At 40.8% G+C, this 25298-nt stretch overlaps 2 protein-coding genes across 9 annotated transcripts in view; one reads left to right on the forward strand and one right to left on the reverse strand.

Moving 5' to 3' along the window:
• Positions 1-25298, reverse strand: part of LOC122562183 (anaphase-promoting complex subunit 11) — a 141017-nt gene that overhangs the window by 100135 nt on the left and 15584 nt on the right. For 2 of the 4 annotated variants that reach the window (XM_088000625.1, XM_088000627.1), the window contains exons 2-3: positions 13775-13902; positions 5896-5933 (exon numbers count right to left, since the gene is read on the reverse strand). In XM_088000625.1, the coding sequence (XP_087856751.1) occupies positions 5896-5933; positions 13775-13902 (166 nt within the window). Of the gene's footprint in view, positions 1-4359; positions 4779-5895; positions 5934-13774; positions 13903-25298 lie in introns of those variants that run through there. The other 2 variants (XM_088000628.1, XM_088000626.1) reach the window with 2 other exon arrangements.
• Positions 1-25298, forward strand: part of LOC122562182 (caspase recruitment domain-containing protein 14) — a 68558-nt gene that overhangs the window by 40524 nt on the left and 2736 nt on the right. For all 5 annotated transcript variants that reach the window (XM_043714809.2, XM_088000623.1, XM_088000624.1 and 2 more), the window contains 7 exons: positions 13327-13450; positions 15024-15267; positions 17576-17639; positions 18599-18725; positions 19147-19308; positions 20564-20688; positions 22718-22833. In XM_043714809.2, the coding sequence (XP_043570744.1) occupies positions 13327-13450; positions 15024-15267; positions 17576-17639; positions 18599-18725; positions 19147-19308; positions 20564-20688; positions 22718-22833 (962 nt within the window). The remainder of the gene's footprint in view (positions 1-13326; positions 13451-15023; positions 15268-17575; positions 17640-18598; positions 18726-19146; positions 19309-20563; positions 20689-22717; positions 22834-25298) is intronic.

Raw genomic sequence — 25298 nt, forward strand, 5'->3', positions numbered from 1 at the left:
TAGGACCGAGTATGGAAACTAACTTCAGGCACAGCAGATAAGGGGAAGGCAGTCAAGACAGGACTTAAGGGCATTGTTCTTAAATGCAAGCAGTATATGAAAAAAGGTAAATGAGCTTGTAGCGCAGATTGAAATTGGCAGGTAAGATGTTGTAGGTACCAGTTATGTGGCTGCAAGGGGATCAGAACTGGGAACTAAATATCCAAGGGTACATGTTCTATTGGAAAGGACAAGCATTGAGGCTGGGGGTGTGGGCAGCTTTGTTTGTAAAATATGAAACTAAATCAATAGCAAGAAATGATATAGAGATAGAAGAAACTGTGTAGGTAGAGTTGAGGAAAGGCTCAGAGAAAAGTGCCCTGGTGGGAGTTGTGTACAGCCTTCCTAGCATTAATCAGGATGTGTGGAAGAAAACAAATCAGGTTATAAAAAAGATACGTATGAAAGATATTAAAATAATCATGGTGGACTGTGAAAATCAGTTTGGTAGTTGATCTCAAGGAAAGGAACTTGTGGAATGTATATGAGATCGTTTTTTTGCTGTAGCTTATGGTGCAGCCCATGAGGGAACAGGAATTCTGGATGTGTGATGTGTAATGAGACAGACTTGATTAGGAAACTTAAGGTGAAGGAATCCCCAGGGAGGCAGTGACCATAATATGATAGAATTCACCCTGGAGTTTGAGAGGGAGAAGCTGGAATCAGATGAAACAGTATTACAATTGAATAAAGATAACTACCCTGTACAAGACATAAGGGAGGAGCTTGGCAGAGTCGACTAGTAGAGAAGGCTAGCAGGAAAGATGGTAGAGCAGCAATGACAGAAGTTTCTGGGGTTAATTGAGGACGTACAGCAGATATTCATGTTAAGGAAGATGAAACATATTAAGGGGAGGATGAGCTGAAAATGTGTTGCTGGAAAAGCGCAGCAGGTCAGGCAGCATCCAAGGAACAGGAGAATCAACGTTTCGGGCATAAGCCCTTCTTCAGGAATGAGGAAAGTGTGTCCAGCAGGCTAAGATAAAAGGTAGGGAGGAGGGACTTGGGGGAGGGGCATTGGAAATGCGATAGGTGGAAGGAGGTCAAGGTGAGGGTGATAGGCCAGAGTGGGGTGGGGGCGAAGAGGTCAGGAAGAAGATTGCAGGTTAGGAAGGCGGTGCTGGGTTCGAGAGATTTGACTGAGACAAGGTGGGGGAGCGGAAATGAGGAAACTGGAGAAATCTGAGTTCATCCCTTGTGGTTGGAGGGTTCCTAGGCGGAAGATGAGGCGCTCTTCCTCCAACCGTCGTGTTACTATGGTCTAGCGATGGAGGAGTCCAAGGACCTGCATGTCCTTGGTGGAGTGGGAGGGGGAGTTGATGTGTTGAGCCACAGGGGTGGTTGGGTTGGTTGGTCCGGGTGTCCCAGAGGTGTTCTCTGAAACGTTCCGCAAGTAGGCGGCCTGTCTCCTCAATATAGAGGAGGCCACATCGGGTGCAGTGGATGCAATAAATGATGTGTGTGGAGGTGCAGGTGAATTTGTGGCAGATATGGAAGTATCCCTTGGGGTCTTGGAGGGAAGTAAGGGGGGAGGTGTGGGCGCAAGTTTTGCATTTCTTGCAGTTGCAGGGGAAGGTGCCGGGAGTGGAGATTGGGTTGGTGGGGGGTGTGGATCTGATGAGGGAGTCACGGAGGGAGTGGTCTTTTCGGAACGCTGATAGGGGAGGGGAGGGGAATATATCCCTGGTGGTGGGGTCCGTTTGGAGGTGGCAGAAATGACGGCGGACGACACGCTGTATATGGAGGTTGGTGGGGTGGTAGGTGAGGACCAGTGGGGTTCTGTCCTGGTGGCGGTTGGAGGGGCGGGGCTCAAGGGCGGAGGAGCGGGAAGTGGAGGAGATGCGATGGAGGGCATCGTCGACCACGTCTGGGGGGGACATTGCGATCTTTGAAGAAGGAAGCCATCTGGGTTGTACAGTATTGGAACTGGTCCTCCTGGGAGCAGATGCGGCGGAGGCGAAGGAATTGGGAATATGGGATGGCGTTTGTAAAGTGGGCAGGGTGGGAGGAGGTGTAGTCTAGGTAGCTGTGGGAGTCGGTCGGTTTATAGTAAATGTCCGTGTTGATTCGGTCGCCCGAGATAGAAATGGAAAGGTCTAGGAAGGGGAGGGAGGAGTCTGAGACGGTCCAGGTGAATTTGAGGTTGGGGTGGAAGGTGTTGGTGAAGTGGATGAACTGTTCAACCTCCTTGTGGGAGCACAAGGCAGCGCCGATACAGTCATCAATGTAGCAGAGGAAAAGGTGGGGGGTGGTGCTAGTGTAGCTGCGGAAGATGGACTGTTCCACATATCCTACGAAGAGGCAGGCATAGCTGGGCTCCAGCTATGCCTGCCTCTTCGTAGGAAGTGGGCCCCAGCTATGCCTGCCTCTTCGTAGAATATGTGGAACAGTCCATCTTCCGCTGCACCCGATGTGGCCTCCTCTATATTGGGGAGACAGGCCGGCTACTTGCAGAATGTTTCAGAGAACACCTCTGGGACACCCGGACCAACCAACCCAACCACCCCGTGGCTCAACACTTCAACTCCCCCTCCCACTCCACCAAGGACATGCAGATCCTTGGACTCCTCCATCGCCAGACCATAGCAACACGATGGTTGGAGGAAGAGCGCCTCATCTTCCGCCTAGGAACCCTCCAACCACAAGAGATGAACTCAGATTTCTCTAGTTTCTTCATTTCCCCTCCCCCACCTTGTCTCAGTCAAATCCCTCGAACTCAGCACCGCCTTCCTAACCTGCAATCTTCTTCCTGACCTCTTCGCCCCCACCCCACTTCAGCCTATCACCCTCACCTTGACCTCCTTCCACCTATCGCATTTCCAATGCCCCTCCCCCAAGTCCCTCCTCCCTACCTTTTATCTTAGCCTGCTGGACACACTTTCCTCATTCCTGAAGAAGGGCTTATTCCCAAAACGTCGATTCTCCTGTTCCTTGGATGCTGCCTGACCTGCTGCGCTTTTCCAGCAACACATTTTCAGCTCTGATCTCCAGCATCTGCAGACCTCACTTTGTCCTCTAAGGGGAGGATGAGGCAACCATGACTGACAAGGGAATTCATGGACAGCATGAAAACAAAGAAAAAGCATACAGTGTGGTGATGATTGGTAGGAAACCAGGGAATTGGGAATATTGATTATAGAACAATATAGCACAGACCAGGCCCTTCAGCCCTCGATGCTGTGCCAACCTGTTAACTAATCTAAGCCCATCCCATCATCATCCATTTGCTTATCCAATGACTGTTTAAATCTCCCTAATATGGCTGAGTTAACTACCTTGGCAGGCAGGGTATGCCCTTACCACGCTCTGAGTAAAGAATCTGCCTCTGACATCTGTCTTAAATCTATCACCCCTCAATTTGCAGCTATGCCTGCTCATAGAAACTGACATCATCATTCCAAGGGAAAGAACACTCTCACTGTGTAATCCTATCTAATCCTCTGATTATCTTGTATGTCTCTATTAAATCCCCTCTTAGCCTTCTTCTCTCCAATGAGAACAGACCCAAGTACCTCAGCCTTTCCTCATAAGACCTTTGCTCCAGACCAGGCAACATCCTGGTAAATCTCCTCTGCACCTTTTCCAATATTTCCACATCCTTCCTGTATTGGGGTGACCAGAGCTGTACACAATATTCCAAGTGATGCTGCACTAGCGTTTTGTATAGTTGCAGCATGACATCACGGCTCAGGAACTCAATCTCTCTACCAATAAAAACTAACACACTGTATGCCTTCTTAACAGCACTATCAACCTGGGTGGCAACTTTCAGGGATCTATGTACATGGACACCAGGATCCCTCTGCACATCCACACTAACAAGAATCTTTCAATTGACCCAGTATTCTGCTTTCCTGTTATTCTTCCTAAAGTGAATCACTTCACATTTATTTGCATTGAACTCCATTTGTCACCTCTCAGCCCAATTCTGCAGTTTATCCAAGTCCTCTTGCAATCTGCAACATTCTTCCACACTGTGCACCACTCCACCAACTTTAGTGTCATGTCAAACTTACTAACCCATCCACCTATGCCTGCATCCAAGTCATTTATAAAAATGACAAACAGCAGTAGTCCCAAAACAGATTCTTGTGGCACACCACTAGTAACCAGACTCCAGGCTGAATATTTTCCATCAACCACCACTTGCTGCCTTCTTACAGAAAACCAGTTTCTAATCCAAACTGCCATATCCCCTCAATCCCATGCCTCTGCATTTTCTCCAATAGCCTACCATGTGGGACCTTATCAAAGGCTTTACTGAAGTCCATGTACACCATGTCAACTGCCCTACCCTCATTCACATGCTTGGTCACCTTCTCAAAAAGCTCAGTGAGGTTTGTGAGACACAGCCTGTCCTTGACGAAACCATATTGACTATCTCTAATCAAATTGTTGCTTGCAAGATGATTATAAATCCTATCTCTGATAATCCTTTCCAAAACTTTTTCTACAACAGACAAAAGGCTCACTGGTCTATAAGTACCTGGGTCATTTGCAATCCTCCAGTCCTCTGGTACTAATCCTGTAGACAATGATGACTCAAAGATCAAAGCTAAAGGCTCCACCATCTCCTCCCTAGCTTCCCAGAGAATCCTTGGATAAATCCCATCCAGCACAGGGGACTTATCCACTTTCACACATTCTAGAATTGATAACACCTCCTCCTTACTAACCTCAATCCTTTTAAGCCTAGTGGCCCGTATCTCAGTCTTCTCCTCTACAATATTCTCCTTTTCCTGAGTGAAAACAGATCAGAAATATTCATTTAGCACCTCTCCGATCTTCACAGGGATCATACACAACTTCCCACTTCTGTCTTTGCCTGGCCCTATTCCTACCCTTGTCATCCTTTTATTCATCACATACCTATAGAAAGCTTTAGTTATCCTTTATTCTAGCTGCTAAATATTGCTCATGTCCCCACCTTGCTCTTCTTAACGTTCTCTTTAAATCCTTCATAGCTAATCTGTAACTCTCCATCGCCTCATCTGAACCATTTCATCTCAACGTCACATAAGCCTCCCTCTTCCGCTTAATAACAGGTACAATTTCTTTAGTAAACCACAGTTCCCTTACCTTATCAGTTCCTCCCTGCCTAACAGAGTCATACCTATCATGGACACGCAATATCTGTTCCTTAAACTAGTTCCACGTTTCGATTGTCCCCATCCCCTGTGTTTTGCTATCCCATTCTATTCCTCCTAAGTCTTGACTAATTGCATTATAATTACCCTTCCCCCATCTCTATCCCTTTCCATTGCTAACCTAGATGTAATTGAATTATGGTCACTCTCTCCAAAGTGCTCACCTACCACTAAATCAAACACCTAGCCTGTTTCATTACCAAGTACTAGATCCAATGTAGCCTGACCTCTTGTTAGCTCTGCAACATACTGTGTCAGGAAAGCCTCTTGCACACATTGGACAAAAATTGATCCATCCGACATATAGAGTTATCGCATTTCCAGTCAATGTTGGGGAAGTTAAAGTACCCCATATTGACCACCCTGTTTCTTGCACTCCTGCCTGGAATCGTTTTGCCAATTCTCTCTTCCACATCCCTGGAGCTTTGCAGATGTCTATAAAAACTCCCAGCGTGTGACCTCTTCTTTCCTGTTTCTAACCTCAGCCCATACCACCACAGTAGACAAATCCTTGTCAAAAGTTCTTTCAGCCACTGTTTAACTGTCCATGACTAACAACCCCCCCTCTTTTACTGCCTTCCCTGATCTTAATGAAAGGTCTAAACCCTGGAACCTGCAACATCCATTCCTGACCCTGCGCTATCCATGTCTCCGAAATGGGCACAATATCGAAGTCCCAGATACCTATCCATGCTGCAAGATCACCTACCTTATTCCAGATACTCCGGCGTTGAAGTTGAAGGAAGCCTTTAAAAAGAAGAGGATAATGAAAAAGCAATAAGGGGCAAAGAAGATGAAATACGAGAGTGAGCGAGCTAATAATATAATAAAAAAGCCCTATTGTACTGAAAGAGCCCATTTGGCCCATCATCTCTGCACCAGTCCTCCAAGATAGGGGAAAGTGAGGACTGCAGTTGCTGGAGATCAGAGTCAAAGAGTGTGGTGCTGGAAAAGCACAGCCGGTCAGGGAGCATCTGAGGAGCAGGAGAATCGAGGATCCTCCACTTACCGCACCTCCACCCTTGAACCTCACCCCTCCTATCGCAACAAGGACAGAACCCCACAGTCCTCACCTTCCAGCCTACCAACCTCCAGATACATCGCATCATCCTCCGCCATTTCCGCCACCTACAAACAGACTCCACCGCAGGGACATATTTCCCTCTCCACCCCTATCTGCGTTCCGGTGAGATCATTCCCTCCACGACTCCCTTGTTAGTTCCACGCTCCCCCACACCAACCCATCCTCCATTCCCGGCACCTTCCCCTGCCACTGCAATAAATTCAAAACCTGCACCTCTCCCTTACCTCCATGCAAGACACCAAAGGATCCTTCCGTATCCAACAGAGATTTACCTGTACTTCCACACACATCATCTACTATGTCCGCTGCTCCCGATGTGGTCTCCTCTACATTGGGGAGTCAGGAAACCAACTTGCGGAGCGTTTCAGAGAACATTTCTGGGACACACGCAGCAAGCAACCCCACTTCTCTGTTGCCGAACACTTTAACTCCTCCTGCCACTCTGCCAATGACATGCAGGTTCTGGGCCTCCTCCACCACCAAAACCTAACCGCCCGATGCCTGGAGGAAGAATGCCTCATCTTCCACCTTGGGACCCTCCAACCACAAGGGATCAATGTGGATTTCATCAGTTTCCTCTTTTCTCCTCCCTCCACCTTATCCCAGATCCAACCTGCCAACTCAGCACCGCCCTCTTGACCTGTCTTACCTGTCCATCTTCCTTCCCACCTATCCACTCCACCCTCCTCTCCGGTCTATCACCTTCACTCCCATCTTCATCTACCTATTGCATTTCCCCTCCCCAGCCCCATGCCCTCCCATTTATCTCTCAGCGCCCTTGGGTCACAAGCCTCATTCTTGATGAAGGGCTTATGCTCAAAATGTCGATTCACCTGCACCTCAGATGCTCCATGACTGGCTGTGCTTTTCCAGCACCACACTCTTTGACTTAAATTTCTAAAAGGCATTTGGCAAGGTGCCACGTCAAAGGCCATTACAAAAAGTAAAAGCTCATGGTGTTCCAAGTAGCATATGATATGGATAAAATATTGGCTAGCTAACAAGAGAGAGCAGGCATAAATGAGTAGTTTTCTGCTCATTGTGATGGAAGATAGAAGTAAGCACCCAGAAATAACTCTAAATCAGGAATTCACAGGGAAGTGGTATGAAGCAAGTTGTTAGAATTGCAGGGGATGCCACAGTGGTATGCCACAAGAGTCAATGCTGAGATCTCAACTTATTACAATCGATATCAATGGCTTGGATAAAGGTATCAAAGATAATGTGGCTCAATTTGCTGGTGATACATGGATAGGTAGGAAGGTAATTTGTGATGCTGACATGAGGTAGAGATATAGACAAGTCAAGTGAAAGGGAAATGAAGTGGCAAATGGAGAATAATGTGGGAAAATGTAACAATTGTCTACTTTGGCAGGAAGAATGGAGAAGAAACACATTCTGTAAATGTTGAAAGATTGCTGAGCTTAGGTGCAGAGAAAGCTGGGTGCATGATTCGCAATAATATATTGCGCGGATACAAGTAAATAGGAAAGCTGGTAGAAGAATGTTGCTTGTTCTTTGGAGAATTGAATACCAAAATGGAAGGTTACGTTTCATTCATACAGAGCACTGGTGAAACCACATCTGGAGTACTGTGTACAACATTGATCTTCAAATTTAGAAAAGTATACAAGTGCAGCGGAAACAGTTCAATGTTCCTCGTAATTTTTCTTGGACTTCTGAGGTGTGACAGCAGCAGGGCGTCCAGAAGCAGAAGCCACGTATTGATCTGCCATTCAATGCGCACACAGCTACCCAGTGGCTGCATGACATGCAAATTAGAGGAGCAATTACTGATACCTGGAATGGATGAGCTGTCTTATGAGGGAAGATTGGACTGGGTAGATATGTTCCTACTGTAGTTTAGAAGAGACAACATGATTGAAACATGTAATATCCTGAGAGTTGTTGATAGTGATTGTGGAAAGAGTGTTTTCTTTGTGGGAAAATCTAGAACTAAGCATTACTATTTAAAAATAAGAGGTTGCTGATTTAAGACAGAGATAAGGTAAATCTTTTACGTGCAGAGGATTGCGAGCCTATCACTATTTTCTCCTTCAAAATGCTATAGAAGCAAATTCTTTGAATGTGTTTAACACAGAGGTAGATATATTCTTGATAAGCAAGAAGGTGAAAAGTTATAGAGGGTAGGCAGAAGTGGGTACTGCAGATGCAGGATATTAGAGTCAAGATTAGAGTTGTGGTGGAAAAGCACAGCAGGTCATAGAGTCATAGAGATGTAAAGCATGGAAACAGACCCTTTGCTCCAACCCGTCCATGCCGACTAGGTATCCCAACCCAATCTAGTCCCACCAGCCAGCATCCGGCCCATATCCCTCCAAACCCTTCCTCTTCATATATCGATCCAGATGCCTTTTAAATGTTGCAATTGTACCAGCCTCCAACACTTCCTCTAGCAGCTCATTCCATACACGTACCACCCTCTGTGTGGGTAAATGTTGCCCCTTAGGTCTCTTTTATATCTTTCCCCTCTCACCCTAAACCTATGCCCTCTAGTTCTGGACTCCCTGACCCCAGGGAAAAGACTTTGTCTATTTATCCTATCCATGCCCCTCATAATTTTATAAACCTCTATAAGGTCACCCCTCAGCCTTCGACGCTCCAGGGAAAACAGCCCCAGCCTGTTCAGCCTCTCCCTTTAGCTCAAATCCTCCAACCCTGGCAACATCCTTGTAAATCTTTTCTGAACCCTTTCAAGTTTCACAACATCCTTCTGATAGGAAGGAGACCAGAATTGCACGCAATATTCCAACAGTGGTCTAACCAATGACCTGTACAGTCGCAACATGACCTCCCAACTCCTATAGTCAATACTCTGACCAATAAAAGAAAGCATACCAAATGCCTTCTTCACTATCCTATCTACCTGTGACTCCACTTTCAAGGAGCCACGAACCTGCACTCTAAGGTCTCTTTGTTCAGCAACACTCCCTAGGACCTTACCATTAAATGTGTAAGTCCTGCTAAGATTTGCTTCCCCAAAATGCAGCACCTCACATTTATTTGAATTAAACTCCATCTGCCACTTCTCAGCCCATTGGCCCATTTGATCAAGATCCTATTATAGTCTGAGGTAACCTTCTTCGCTGTCCACTACATCCCCACTTTTGGTGTCATCTGTAAACTTACTAACTGTAACTCTTATGCTCTCATCCAAATCATTTATATAAATGACAAAAGGTAGAGGACCTAGCACAGATCCTTGTGGCACTCCACTGGTCACAGGCCTCCAGTCTGAAAAACAACCCTCCACCACCACCCTCTCTGTCTTCTAACTTTGAACCAGTTCTGTATCCAAATGGCTAGTTCTCCCTGTATTCCGTGAGATCTAACCTTGCTAACCAGTCTCCCAAAGGGAACCTTGTCGAACGCCTTACTGAAATCCACATAGATCACATCTACCTCTCTGCCCTCATTAATCCTCTTTGTTACTTCCTCAAAAAACTCAATCAAGTTTGTGAGACATGATTTCCCATTCACAAAGCCATGTTGACTATCCCTAATCAGTTCTTGTCTTTCCAAATACATGTACGCCCTCTCCCTCAGGATTCCCTCCAACAACTTGCCCACCACCAACGTCAGGCTCACTGGTCTATAGTTTCCTGGCTTGTCCTTACCATCCTTCTTAAACAGTGGCACCACGTTAGCCAACCTCCAGTCTCCCGGCACCTCACCTGTGACTATCGATGATACAAATACAAATCGATGATACAAGAGGCCCAGCAATCACTTCTATAGCTTCCCACAGAGTTCTAGGGTACACCTGATCGGGTCCAGGGGATTTATCCACCTTTATGCGTTTCAAGACATCTAGCACTTCCTCCTCTGTGATATGGACATTTTGCAAGGTGTCACCATCTATTTCCTTACATTCTGTCTCTTCCATATCCTTTTCCACAGTAAATACGGATGCAAAATACTTGTTTAGTATCTCCCCCATTTTCTGCGGCTCCACACAAAGGCCACCTTGCTGGTTTTTAAGGGGCCCTATTCTCTCCCTAGTTAACCTTTTGTCCTTAACATATTTGTAAAAACCCTTTGGATTCTCCTTAATTCTATGTGCCAAAGCTATCTTATGTCCCCTTTTTGCCCTCCTGATTTCCCTCTCAAGTATACTCCTACTGCCTTTATACACTTCTAAGGATTCACTCGATCTATCCTGTCTATACCTTACATATGCTTCCTTCTTTTTCTTAACCAAACCATCAATTTAGTCAGGGAGAAAGTGAGGACTGCAAATGCTGGAGATCAGAGCTGAAAATGTGTTGCTGGAAAAGCGCAGCAGGTCAGGGAGCATCCAAGGAGCAGGAGAATCGACGTTTCGGGCATGAGCCCTTCTTCAGGAATTTCCTGAAGGGCTCATGCGCGAAACGTCGATTCTCCTGCTCCTTGGATGCTCCCTGACCTGCTGCGCTTTTCCAGCAACACATTTTCACCTCAATTTAGTCATCCAGCCTTCCCTAGTTGAGACAGCATCTGAGGAGCAGGAAAATCGACGTTTCGGGCAAAAAACCTTCATCAGGAATGTGGAGTTATCAGATCAGCCATGATCTAATTGCATGACAGAGCAGGCTCAAGGAGTCCAGTGGTCTACGCCTGTTTCTAATTTGTATGTTCACGTGAATGCAACAGTTTTTGTTTTATTTCAAAAATATACTTTATTCATAAAAAATATCTTTTTATATATGTGTATATATTCACACAATTATAAACGCAATTCAGTTCTCTGCAGTAGCATATCAAGGAAACAATCAAAACATTGGTGTTTGACTATCCAAGAAACAAACAAACTAAAAGCATCTCTTACTTGTACAATACTATATTTACATGCATTTGAGGCATGAGGAGGGTCCAATAACTGAACGGACCCACATTTAACTCTGGCAGAAGGATCTCACTTTCGCCACTTTTTTTTATTTCCAAAAATATACTTAATTAATAAAAAAAGTTATATATTTACATACTTCGACAGTGAGGTGATGGAGAAACAAATAAAAAGTGAGGCAAACATAGGTAATGGTTCTTTCACCCTGTTGTAAAAGCAGATAACCCATTAAAGTCAGTCTTATGATAGTTTTTGCATGCTGAGACTTTTATTGTCTCCATCCAATGGATCTGTATTTCATAATTTAATTTTAAATGAATTGTGTATTCTACCAGTGAACACATTTTGTATGTGCAAAGGATATGTTTTGATTTTCAAATATTTGAAGTCACATTCCTGTGTGCATGTGACCCACTGGGGACTCTTAGCTGTAAAGTTTTCATTTGGACTTGCAGTTCTGCAGATGGTGAGCTTGACTCTACCACAGAGGAGAGGCTGTGTGAAGTTTTGTTTTTCTTGTACTCCTTCAATCGGTAATTGATTTTGGAGTGGGTCATTAGCTTTCCCCCATAGCAATAAAGAGTTTTGCAGCAGGATACAGATCCCTAACAAACAGGAAAGAAAGTAATGAGCATGATTGGCCGTGAAATTGATGAACGTATTCTCAAAAGTTATAGCTTTGAATTTTTAAATGATGATTTTTTTGTTTATTATATAAAGAGTCCAACATTTTAATTTTAGAGACTGTATAGAATATTGACTTTTTTTCCCCCTAGTTTCAGGGATTCTGATTGCTCAGAAGTATGCTTTTGAAGATATAAATTTAACATTGCTTGAAATCAGGCTTGGGGATAAAAGGTCAAGATGGGTCAGAGGATTGGGTGACTGATAGTGTTGGGATTGGTGAGAAGAATTTGGGCAGCACATCCAATCATGCTTATTACTTTCTTTTCTGTTTGTTAGGGGTCTGTATCCTGCTGCAAAACTCTTTATTGCTAAGAGGGAAGTACACCTGCTCTTCCTGGCTCCACATGAATTTAAAACTCCCAAATTAATAACATTTCCGGTGGTGACCAGCTTCAGAATCTGACCTGGTGCCTGCTCCATTCAGAGTAAACCAGCTTCCCAGAGGAGTCCTAACACAGCTGATGGATCTGTCATTAACCATCTGCAAACGATCTAATACCAATTTTGATTTGCCAAGTTAGAATCGTCTGAGGCTGATAAGGTGTGGAGGTTTTTCAGTTGTCCAGAGCATGCAGACTACAGCTATTTGGCAAACTTGTCCAAGACTTAACTAAGCTGTACTCAATTTCTGGTTCATGGAGATATGGGAGCTCCTGGGTTCAACCTTCAAGGTGTGCTCCCTGAACTGATTTTTCAGTAGCATCATAAAGGGTAAACTTTATGGCTCTAGAAGTAAAGCAGGGCAAAAAACTCAGAAGTCCAGCTCCATGCTATACATGCAATTGAATACATGTATGAATGGACAGTGGATGAGGAGAGGCTGAGTGAGATAGTCTGCCAACACACATTGTTTAAAAGGGCATACACATAATAAAGGTAAGGTATCAAAGTGCAACCATTGCTCATAGACAATGTATAACATCAAGACTAGAGGTGGGTAAAAAAGAAGTGTTGCTACTTTCACCTCTCAGTTCACGTAGTAATTAATTTCCTTTCCCAACTTTAACATATTGCTGAACACTCTTCTAAATTCTCACTTGTTCTTGTAGTATTGTGACTGACAATGCCTGGATGTTGCAATTAATTTATGACGATAAGTCAATGAGAAAATTATCATGTTGCAGGGAGGTTGTACACACCTTTCTAATTTTTCTCACATTTGTAGCACCACGTTTCCTTTTCAGATTATTTCACATATTTCATTTCTTCAGTCACTTTTATAACAAAATGCATCTTCAATTGAAATTTTACTTTCATGAGAATATATCCCACAAGTGCTGGTTGTGTTCCAAAATCCAAACTTGATGATAAAGTATTTCTCATTTTCAAAACACCATATTATAGTTGGACTCTAATATACTGTCAATACCTACTTATGATATTTTCAAATCTACTCCTTGGCTTCCATACAAATTTCAATGTAAAAAAGCAGTTGCATAAATGTGTCAATTATGTTGAAAATGGAATTGTTTGGCTGTATAGGACTGATGCTTTTCTGGAAGACTGATTTGATTAATTTGCAGGTGGAAAATAATGGCAGAGATCCAAAGAAGACCGTACTAGAGGATGCCAGTTTGGAGGAGGCTGTTTGGACATTGAAGCAAATTAAAGGAATGTGCTGTTTAGTCATAAGGCATAAGGCAGAGGGTGAGTTCTACAACAAATTGAAAAAATGCTTTGTCCTTGATCTAAGGTATATTAAACCAACATTGCCAATGTCCTGCCAATATAATCAAGTGTACTGTCGATGATTTCAGAAAAGATCAAACTTTTGAAATTTTAATAAGAAAACTATGAGAGATTTGACCCTTTGTAAACATCAATTAATGTCTATTTTGTGCTGTTATGAATTTGTTGTTTCAATTTGCACTTATTAGGATGATTAATAAATGCTAGATTTTAAGAAATGTCCAGGAGGAACAAAGCAAGATATAGAGCACATAAGTGTAGGAAGGAAAATTCAGAACTCACGGCCCCAACGAACAAAGATGAGAAGCTGTATAAAATCACTGAGCACAGAATGCTCGGTGAATGGGACGTGGTGCAATTCTTTTCAGTTAATCCACATTGGCTCACCAACCTTTCCAAATTACTATCTGCTGGTTAGATGATAACATTCACAAAATTGTTAGAATGAAACAAAAGAATGTTTGGATTAATTATAATTCAACAATTAGAGAATCCAATTGATAAGGCTAATTAAAAATATGAATTGCAGATGCTTATTCGCCTCCAGTTAATCATCACATTGCAGTGCTGTGGAATTATGACAGGATAAATTTTTAAACTAAATTTTTCACATGCTTAATTTGATATTCCTTTTAATGGGATGTGAAAGTGTTATATAATTTGTAGAATGGAGCCACAGCAATAATTATTTTTTTTTCAATTTGGAATGCCTTCTGACTGATCTTGGAGTATTTTGCCAGCCAAGAGAGACCATGTGGTTGAGGAAAAATATACTCAATTACCCAATATTGGATAAATAGCAGTGTTTGTGTCTATTTTAAGTAGACTTTACTCATCCACATTGTTAGATACATTGTTAGGTAGGAAAAAAAGAATACATGTTTAATGATTTGCTTGATATTGTGTCATAGTCCTATGCATTTCAAAATTACCACAATCTCCCTAAATCAATTTCAAAGTTTTCTTTTCACCCCAGTCATTGAACTGTGCCTTCCAACACCAGGTACATCAACCTCAACCTTGCTCTATGAATTTACAGACTTTGGGGAATTAAAATGTAGATGGATGGATGTTTTGACTATAAGTTAATCTTCAGGGTGTGAATTTTTCCACTCATGAACCATAATTTTCATGGCTGTCACAAACATTTAAGCAAATTTCCAGCAAGTCACATTATATGTGGCAGGTATGGTAACTCATGGATCTTATGCCACACCACATTATTTGTTCTAATTGTGTATTTTTCTCCTCAAATAGAGAAAATAAGAATTACAGTGAATTGGGAACATACTAAAAAAAACTCTGCCTGCCCTGGTACAAATTGAAAACTGTGTTGCTTAATTTTCATACCTTATTTGATATGAATTTTTTTTCATATAATACTACCTGCTCAATCTGTTACATTTGAACTTAGGCAATAATTTAAAACCTCTTGTAATTTTATATCTTCAGCTTAATATCTATGTTGACGTTAAGCTGTGATGTAATAAAATACAACAGAGAGCATACATTATGTGTTTTGTTTAATTAGCTTATCAAACATTGGTGGAAAATATTGAGAAGAAGATTGCTACCTCTGGTGATTCATTCTACATCCGCGTCAATGTTCCATTTGATAAGGAAAGTGGGGCTATTGGAGGATTTACTGTCCAATGCAATGAAATCCTGCACATCACTAACACCATTCACAAAGGCAATAATGAGTGGAAAGTATTCAGAGTGAATCCTAACACAATGGCAGACATGGAAGGAGGAACTATTCCAAATTACTATCGGTAAGCATGTCTTGTTGATGAAGATTTCAGCTTTGGAGACCCATCTGAACTATAATAAATGTGTTTAATTTCGAGCACTGCAGCATTTTTTTTCAAAAAGAATGAATGTTGATGGTAATTTCTAGTATACATAATGTATGTACATTTTGTTGTCTTACAAGCTGGTTCCTGCAAGCTCTGGAACTATGGCCTGTGATGATTATCCACCTGCTTTTTGCATCCTCTTTTAGAGAGTTGTTAAGCCAAGGTCAGCCATTTCATGCTGCCTCCTTAATACTGCACAAACAAATGAAATTTGACAGGATTATGACATAGGAAAGTCAAGCTTGCACTTCTGCAGTCTGTGACACTGCGAACGAAAAATTGAAGTACTGCCTGCCCCTTGGATGACAAAACAAAAACAGGAATTTCAGATTTCCAATATCTACAGTTCTTGATTTTACTTGGATAATTTAACGTGTTTTGCTGTGGAAGAAAATTGCTTTTTTACCTTTGAACATCTCTGTTTTGTATTTCTGGTTGGTACATTTCCACACAGGGACAGTCAAAGCAGAACATTACTGCTTGTTAAATTTAATTTTTTTTAACCTAATAATTATATTCCTTTTGTTCTATGTAAGAATATCCTATAAGTGAACAGTTATGGTAATTTTGTGATGGGCTGCTAGATGCTGAACTGCTTAGGTTGACTAAAATGCTCAAATTTTTCCTATGCTCTTGTCAGGATTACGGACTTAGTCTGTGAGGAGTAATGTTGTGAATGTGGGTCTCATTATTCTGGAGTAGTGTTTTAAGTCTTGACCAACAGATTCTGAACTGACTGATGTGATTATGTCATATATTATACTTGGTCAGGAAACATTCCAAGCATAAACTTGATCTAGCCTATAAAACTATAAATAAATTAAATAGAAGCTGATGAATGCTTTCCAACATGTAAGCCAACCATACAGAATTAGCAGGTTGCAGGTCTAATGACTAGTCTGTGCTGGGTCAAAACCACACTATAAAGGTTATAGTCCAATGGGTTTATTTGAAAACACTCCTCCTTTATATTGATAACACCTTAACTTGTCTTAGGGCAGTGGCTTAAAAAAGAAATGCTGGGATTTGCATATTAATCAACCAAAATCTGCACCTCCATTTCAACCGATTAAAGATTAAAGAGCCATGTTATGTGCGTCCAATTTGTTCACATGAGTTGTATGACTGTTTGATATTTTCCTCATAAATTCTGTGTCTAAGGTCTCTCACTAACACTTGATGAAGGAGCAGCGCTCCGAAGGCCAGTGTTTCAAATAAACCTGTTGGACTATAACCTGGTGTTGTGAAATTTTTTACCTTGTTCAACCCAGTCCAACATTGGCACCTCCACATCATAGTTTGTACTGAGTCAAAACACTTTCTTCCAGGTGACACTTATGCCATTAGACTCAGCTTCAGTAATCTTGGGGTTTAATTAATTTAGCTTAAGTCAATACATTGTGTAAAAGAAGAATGACTTTAATTGGCCTACATATGTTTAAAAGATAGAATTCCATATTAAAAATATCATTGTCAGTCCTTTTCAGAACCATACAGACTGATTTCTTCAGAAATAAAAAAAAGTGCTGGAAAATGCAGCAGGTCTGGAAACATCTGAGGAGAAAAGTTAACTTCTGTTTGGAACAGTTCCAAAATCAACTTTATTTCTCTCTCCACAGCTGCTTCCAGACCTGCTGAGTTTCTCCAGAACTTACTGATTTTTAAAAAAAATTCTGAATTCCAGCATCTACAGTATCTTGCTTTTATAATCCAGAAATTTTTCAGGTTTAAGTCCCAATCTGTATGATTAGATTACCTACAGTATGGAAACAGCCCAACAAGTCCAACCCTCCAAAGAGTAACTCACCCAGACCCATTTTCTTTTGAATGATGCACCTAACACAATGGGCAATTTAGCATGGCCAATTCACCTGACCTGCACATCTTTGAACTGTGGGAGGAAACCAGAGCAAACCCACACAGACATGGGGAGAATGTGCAAACTCCACACAGAGGCTAGAATCGAATACAGGGCATCTGTGAGGCAACAGTACTAACCACTGAGCCACCATGCTGCCCCTGCTAAGGAATACTGCCCTTAGTCTCAGTTAAGGAGAAAGTCCTATCCGGATACCTAATTCTGTATACCATTATTTATTCAAGTAGGAAAAAAGGTTGGCACAACTTCATGGACTGAAGGGGCTGTGTTGTGCTATACTGTTCTATGTTCTATTAGTATTTGGTCAAATAAAGACTAAGTGTGAGTGGTCTTGTGTCTATTTAGGGCTCAGCAGTTGATGATTGGAATGATTCGGAAAATGATGCAACAGACTCCACCAAATAAAAAGGTGAGAGTAATTTTAACAAACATATTTTAAAACAGCTTCAGTCATTGCACAGGTGAGATTTTATCAGCAAAGAGGCCAAGGTGGATTGGAAACCCAGTAATCAGAAGAAAAAGAAATAGCTCCTGACCTTTTATGTGTTTGAATGTATATATGTTATGTAATTGAGCTTGCCTCAACTTATAGGTGTTCATTGAATGAGTTGTATGGTGCTGTCTCAGTAAAGCACTCTAAGGCTGTACTTCAAAGTCCTAATGCACACAATGCATGTGTTTTCTAATAATATTTTGTGGGCTTTCATATATGGTGGGCAAAGCAGATGCATTTAAGAGATATGATGCGGAATACATGTGATTGAATGAATTCACTCCTGAGAAAGGCATATCTTAAAATAAACAAATTGCAGGTTACATCATATTTCATCCAACCTCCAAATGCTTGCAATGACAAGCCTCTCATACAGTTTTATGAATTAGGAAAATTGTGTTGCACTCTGGAGCTGCATACCAGAAGGTGAGGCTGAAATTAACTGTGTTGATAACCAGGAAGTGGTGTTTGTCTCATGTCTCTTGGTGGCATACGTGTTCAATATATATGTGCTGTATATGCATGTAATACTGCAGTGTTAGTAAGGCAAATGTTTCTTAGCATAAACCGTATTGGCTTAACTATTTACTTTAAGTAATTTCACCCATTTAAAGTATCCATTAATTCATCATGAGGCATTTAACACATTGAAAGTGGACATAAGTCACATGCTAGGAGAAAGTGAGGACTGCAGATGCTGGAGATCAGAGTCGAGAGTGTGGTGCTAGAAAAGCAGGTCACGCAGCATCCAAGGAGCAGGAGAATCGACGTTTCGGGCACAAGCCCTTCATCAGGAAATAAATTACACGCTGTTTTCAGGTCAGACATCATGCAAATTGTTTCCTAATAATCTGTGCTGTGCTTGTATTTTCTAGCAAGATCGGAAAACATCATCTTCAAACCAAAATAAATTTATGAGAATAGTCAGCACTGAGATAGGTCAGAGAAATCCACACTGGTTATCATTTGACAATGGTACCATCAATCCCAACAAAGAACAAGGTAAGAATTGTGTGCCAAAGACTAAAGTGTTCTTCTACGTCAACATTTAATTTATTATGATCTTTATTATCACGGAAATTCAAATGGTGATCTGACCTTATAGTAGAAGACCTCTAATATAAGAAAAGCAAAGACGAAATTTAAGATTATTATTTCAGTTTAAAATCCTTAACCTTTTGCAATAGTCTAAATAAATATAAATTGGACCTTTTCCCTCAATTTATTCTGTAAAGAAGGTGACATCCAATTGAGATGACAGTTTGGATTCATCAAATATTATTTGATGTTGCCTCAAATCATTCATGCTGGCTGGGCCCCAAATTTTGCATACAGCATCACTAGCTTTACTTCGCTTTTGTATTTGAATCTGAAAGGTCCAGTTATTGTTTTATTTCTAACATTTTAATTTAATTTATTTTAGATGACAAGTCTCCTGGCAATTGCTTTACATTAATACCCTACTCATTGGTCAGGCCATGCCACCCACCATCTCTGCGACCAGTGATAATAGCACCCACTCGCATTGGAAAAATTGTGCTTGAGAAGCTGAAAGACCTAGTTGAGTATGAGAAATGTAAAACTGGTAAGGATCGTCTGAGCCATAAATATACCACATTTTGATGAAGCAAAGGAACAGAATCAATAATTAATTACAAATTTCAGTGAATCAGAGGCATTCACCTCTAGCCTCTGTTTCAATTTCCATCATTGTTGGAAATTAATGGAAGAAACTTTAGACCTGATTTGGACTATATTACTCTGAGTGTACTTGGGTTGAACAGCGGTTTGTAGAAGTGTTTTGTTTAACTGATACTCTAGATTTTGATAAGAAAATCATTTAGTTGTAAACCCAAGTATTTATTTAGTAATCATTTAGTTGTAAAATCATTTAGTTGTAAACCCAAGAAAATCATTTAGTTGTAAACCCAAGAGTACTGTACCCAATCTGAAGGAAACGGCCTACAGGTAGTCCTTGATTAATGTGGCTTCACCACAACACGGGGCTTTTTTTAACTTTAAGACCATAAGGAACAGGAGTTTGGCCCCTTTGACCTGCTCTGCCATTCAATGCCATCATGGCTGATCTGACATTCCTTTCGTCCACTTTCATGCCCTTTCCCTGTCATTTTCTATTCATCATTGCAATAAGTGGGTCTGATTCATGAAAATGTGGCCCTTACCCAACATCCAGCAGCATGAAGGAATAAATGTAAGCCAAATGTCAGCATTCCTGGAAAGGTTCTTCTTCATTCCACTAATTTTAGTCATTGACTGGTATCTCTCATGTATGCTGGCTCCTATGTGCTGTAGCCATGAAAGCAAAGAAGCTGTAGCTAAGAACAGTAGGAAATCAATCCCAGTAAGTGTTAAATTAGATGTGCTGCCTAGATTTGAGCATGGTGAGTGAAACATGGATAGCCAAAGAGCATTGGGTCTCAACTGACATACTTTCCACTTCCAGATAAGCAATCTTGTCTATTTGGCAAGAATCATTAAAAGATATTCTTTTTAAATAATTTTCATGTTTATTTTGGCATTTTATATTAACTTTGTGCTTGTATTCTATATTTGGTTAATGTTCTGAGAATGTAACCTGAATCACATAGGTGTCCAAAGGAATATATGTTTTGAATTACGCAGTTTTACTTAATGGGGAACTATCATGTTAATCCAGGATTAACTGTATCATGTCTGCAGAGCACACAGCAACACCCAAAACATGTTAATACTTGTTTATAAAAATATAGATACATAGTAGAGACCTCTTTAATTTGTAAGTTTCATGTATTGTTCATAATATTTCAAATACACTGAATTAGACTTGTAATTTGTTTTAGAGTGCTTGAATAGTACAGAGTATGCTGCAAAAGACAGAAAAGGAGATATTTTGGGTGTGACTCAAGTACAGAATCTACTTCGCTCCTGTTACACACGGACAGCTGTAGAGGCTGTAGTTGCTAAGGTAATATTGGTGCTTTCTCTTATGACTGATTTGGGTTTTGGATATTTGTGTACACTTCTTGCTTTCCCATTATAATCCTTGCCCTTTATACCCACTTTTATCCATAGTTCATCTTTATCCACTTTTAATATCAATAGACGGGAAAGAGTGACCACTAGGCATAGGAATAAAAGTAAGTCATTTGGCCCATCAAGTTTGCTCTGCCATTCAATGAGATCATGGCTGATCTGATAATCCTCAGCTCCCCTTTCCTGCCTTCTCCCCATAGCCCTTGATTATCTTACTGATACATCAAATCTGTCTATCTAAGTAATGTGTATACCTACCAAGCCAACCTCTACAGCTCTCAGTGGTAAAGAATTCCACAGGTACATTATTCTCTGAGAGAAGAAATTCCTCCTCCTCTCTATCCTAACTTGGTGATCCCTTACTCTGTGATTATACCCTCTAGATTTAGACTCTTCCACAAGAGAAAACAACTGTTCGTATCTACCCTATCAAGCCCCTAAGAATCTTGCATGTTTCATTAAGGACTCCTCTCACACTTATAAATTCCATTGAGTACAGGCTCAAATTATTCAAACTCTCCTCTTAAGAGAAACCTTCCATCCTTGGGATCAACCTAGTGAACCTTCTCTGGACTGCGTCCAATTCCAGTATGTCTTTCTTTAGGCCAAAACTGTTCACAGTATTCTATGTATTGTGCCTGGTATAGTTTCAGCAAGACTTCCCTATTTTTATTCTTTATTTCATTTTCCTATTCTCATTGTTTTCCATTGCTTTTGTGCTTTCAGTCTAGTGAATTAGTAAACAAATTAACAAACTTTACTGAATTTTGGAAGACAAATATAAGTGTCACAAAATGAGATTGAATTTACGATTTTCTACCACAAATAACACCAGGTTTGTTTAATTATATGAACCGACTTGATAATTGTATACTTACACGTTTTATCTATTCCTTTTTTAAGAACAAATGAAACAATAGGATAAGCAACACACATTTATCACATCAAGCCATCAAACATCAATAAATAACACACTCTCCAACTGGCATGAACTTCACCACACATATTAAATCTTGCAAGGAAGAAAAACACACCTACTTAAGTTTTATTTAACTTCAAACCAACATCGAAGAAGATGAAAAGCTAAGGAAATATTATTGGATGACTAAAAGTGGAAAATGTATGTTTCCCTTCCCAATCTCATGATACTGGTAGCAAATAAAGGTTACAACTCTCAAATAATCAAAGATAAAAAGGAGACTTTCTCTATTCATATGGCTCAGTTCACCTGTAGACAGTGTTCTTACCACTGATTTAACGTGGAAGGTTTTGCATTGCATTTCTAATTTCATTTTTATTTATATATTTGTTCTCTTTCATTTGTGATATTTATCATCTTTTTCCATGTCACTTGGCTTCCACTCCAAAAAGAAGTTTCTCTTCATTTAAGAAGAGTTTAATAGATATATTGAACAACCCATCTAACCCTCTCCGCACCCACCTATCCAGTGCCTCAACAAAATAGATGTTTCTCATTAAGAAACATTGGCAGTAACCTTGGAGAGTGACCAAGCTTATTTCTGTTTTGAATTGACAACAACAAATCTATATTTCCTTCCGAGGTCATTGGATTATGTTGATGAATGGAAACAGTGACCAGGTTTATTACCACAAAGCAGGGGAATTAGGTGAATTGTGAAGTGTCTACCATTGCTTCCAGTAAAATCACTTAATTCAGCTTGGACCAGAGGTTTTACCTGGGATCTTCTGAGTCAGTTAAACTTTGCTACTTGCTGTTTTACTAGCTGAGCTATTGGGTATGCAGTCCTAAGGTCTAATTACATTTGTTGCTGAGCTAATTGTGATTTGAATTAATCAATCAGTTTTAAATCTGAAATAATAATTTTCATATAAAGCATATTCTACATAATTCCATAGCTACTTTTCTATTTCTGTAAAAATTAATTGATTGAAAACAAAATTTAAAAGAATATTTTGGCTTTTGTAATGTTTAATTACAGAATGCCCATTGCCTATTGGAACTTGGGCTGGATTGTGTGAAGCGATTACATAAGGTGGAAATCTACCCCATTGTCATCGTCATCCATCTCTATGAGAAAAACATTAAGAAAATTAAGTAAGTCAAACTGTTGTATCTGATCGGATGATGCCACCTTCTAAAACAGTGCTGCTGTCATGGGTTCCTTCTTCCATAACTGTGGTTGACAGGGTCCTCAAATGCATTTGACCTATCACCTGTGTTTCCGCCCTTGCTCCTTCCCATCACTCACAACTGTGAGATCAGATTCCCATAGTTCTCACTTTTCATCCCACTAGTCTCCACATTCAAAGGATCATTCTCCACCATTTCAGACAACTGCAGCAAAATGCCACCACCAAACACATCTTCCCTTCACTCCCCCATCTGCACTTCACAGGGATCGTTTCCTTTGGGACACTCTAGTCCATTCCTTGACCACCATCACCCTACCTTCCCACAGCATCTTCCCATATACCTGCAGAAGGTGCAACAGCTGCCCCTTCACCTCCTCCCTGTTCACATTCCAGGGGCCTTTCCAGGTGAAGCAGCATTTCACCTGTATTGTGTATTGTATTCACTGCATCCAATGTGGCCTGGTCTGCACTGGAGAAATCAAATGCAGACTGAGTGACCACTTTGAAGAACACCTCTGGTCCATGCGCAAGCATGACCCTGACCTTTCTGTAGCCGGTCATTTTAAGACAGCGTCCTGCTTGCATGCTCACGTCTGGCCTTGGCATGCTGCAATGCTCCAACAAATTACAGAGGAAACTGGAGGAACAACATCTCATCTTCGAACTAGGTGCTTTACAATGTTCTGGGCTCAATATTGAGTTCAACAATATTGTGAACCCATTCCTCTCCTTTCTTTTAGCTTTGCCTGTTACATTCTCTGTGAGTGTGTCCTCTCTCCCCTCTCCCCACTCCAGTGGGACTGTCTGTTCTTTCCAGTCTTGCAGTTAGACACATCATTGTACTATCATTCTCACATTCCAATCACTTAATCTGAATTATCAACACTCTTTCTACCACAGCACTCCAATTCAGTTCTGATAAAGAGTCATGTGGACTTGAAACATTAGCTAGCTTTCTCTCCATAGATGCTGCCTGATCCTCTAGTGATCTCCAGCAATTTTTGTTTTCAGTCTAAAAAAATTGGTCATTGCACTTCTGGGGACAGGTATCATTAGTAGAACAGATAATTTCAACCTCTACTCAGAAATGCAAAGTAGTTTTTCTCTGACAAATAATCAAGTCTGAATTAGAGTGGTGCTGGAAAAGCACAGCAGGTCAGGCAGCATCCAAAGAGCAGAAAAATCAACGTTTCGGGCAAAAGCCCTTCATCAGAAATAATCAAGTCTACCTGGAAAGGCTTGAGCAGTCAGTCTCTGACTTTATAGCAAGGCACACGTAAGTTTTTTTCTCACATGCTGTTAGATGAAAGGGCATCTAACTGATTGAGGGACTGCCCCATATTTTAAAGGAATAATTTGTACAACAACAGTAAGCAGTTCTTTAACATACATACAGCATGAGAGGTTCCAGTTATGGGCAATGACACTGTATGTAACACAGATATATGTAAATTTATATTATAGGAAAGTTTTCAAAATAATCCATTCATTTACATTTGACTCAATGCAAATTAGGGCATTTGAATGTAACATGCAGATGTGGAAGCTGGAGAGAAGGCACTTTCTTATTAGTGCCTGGTTAATTCAGATAGCAGGAGAGATGCATCACTACAGAGGTTCCCTATCACTGAACTGCTGACTCTGGTTCCTTTATTGTTACCAATTCATGAAAGTCCGTTTCAGCAGTATAACTGGGAGAAAATTGCTCTCCCACCATATGAAATGGGCAAGTACTCTACTTAAAAATTCTTATATTCATACCCACTAAACATTTTCACAAATAATTAAATATGTCCTTTAACATCTCATTCATCAGTAATGTATCAAATTTTACACCTTTAAGAAAAATAATTATCCTTTAAGAAAAACAATAATTTAAATCAATTAAAAATGGTCAGGACAAACTCATTTTTTTTATATGCTATCATGCTGATGCAATAACCAGGAAACATATTTCAAAAGGGATGTAGAAATTTTGAGAACACTTGAACTATGTGAATATTTTTGTTCCTGTTAGGAAGCCAATCATTAGGCAGGTGCATTGGAGCATCCTTGAATGAACTTAGTCATGACGGTCTCTCGAGACCTAAACAAAGTCAAGATATCTGGAATCCCATATGACTCTTCCTTGGAACTGAGTTGGACTTTAACTTTTTGTAAGATTGTCAGAAGTCATTGTCCTGATGCAAATTGTGTCAACCAGAGTGCACTAACATTAAATATTACTGACAACTGCATACAGCATGATTACTTCCTTTAACCATTCTCAACTGTGGCTTCACAACCAAAAAGTTACAAAATAGTACCATGTGTGAGCAAATGTCATTTCCTGAGTCTGTATGCACATCAAATACACTGCAACTTTGTGCACACCCATTTTTTTGTTTTTCAAATGACACCGAGTGCAGATGTAAGGAAGGAACAGAT

The sequence above is a fragment of the Chiloscyllium plagiosum genome, unplaced genomic scaffold (assembly GCF_037043375.1).
Source record: "Chiloscyllium plagiosum isolate Xiang-an unplaced genomic scaffold, Cpla_swu_hap1 HiC_scaffold_25, whole genome shotgun sequence".
In the NCBI taxonomy this organism is placed as follows: domain Eukaryota; kingdom Metazoa; phylum Chordata; class Chondrichthyes; order Orectolobiformes; family Hemiscylliidae; genus Chiloscyllium; species Chiloscyllium plagiosum.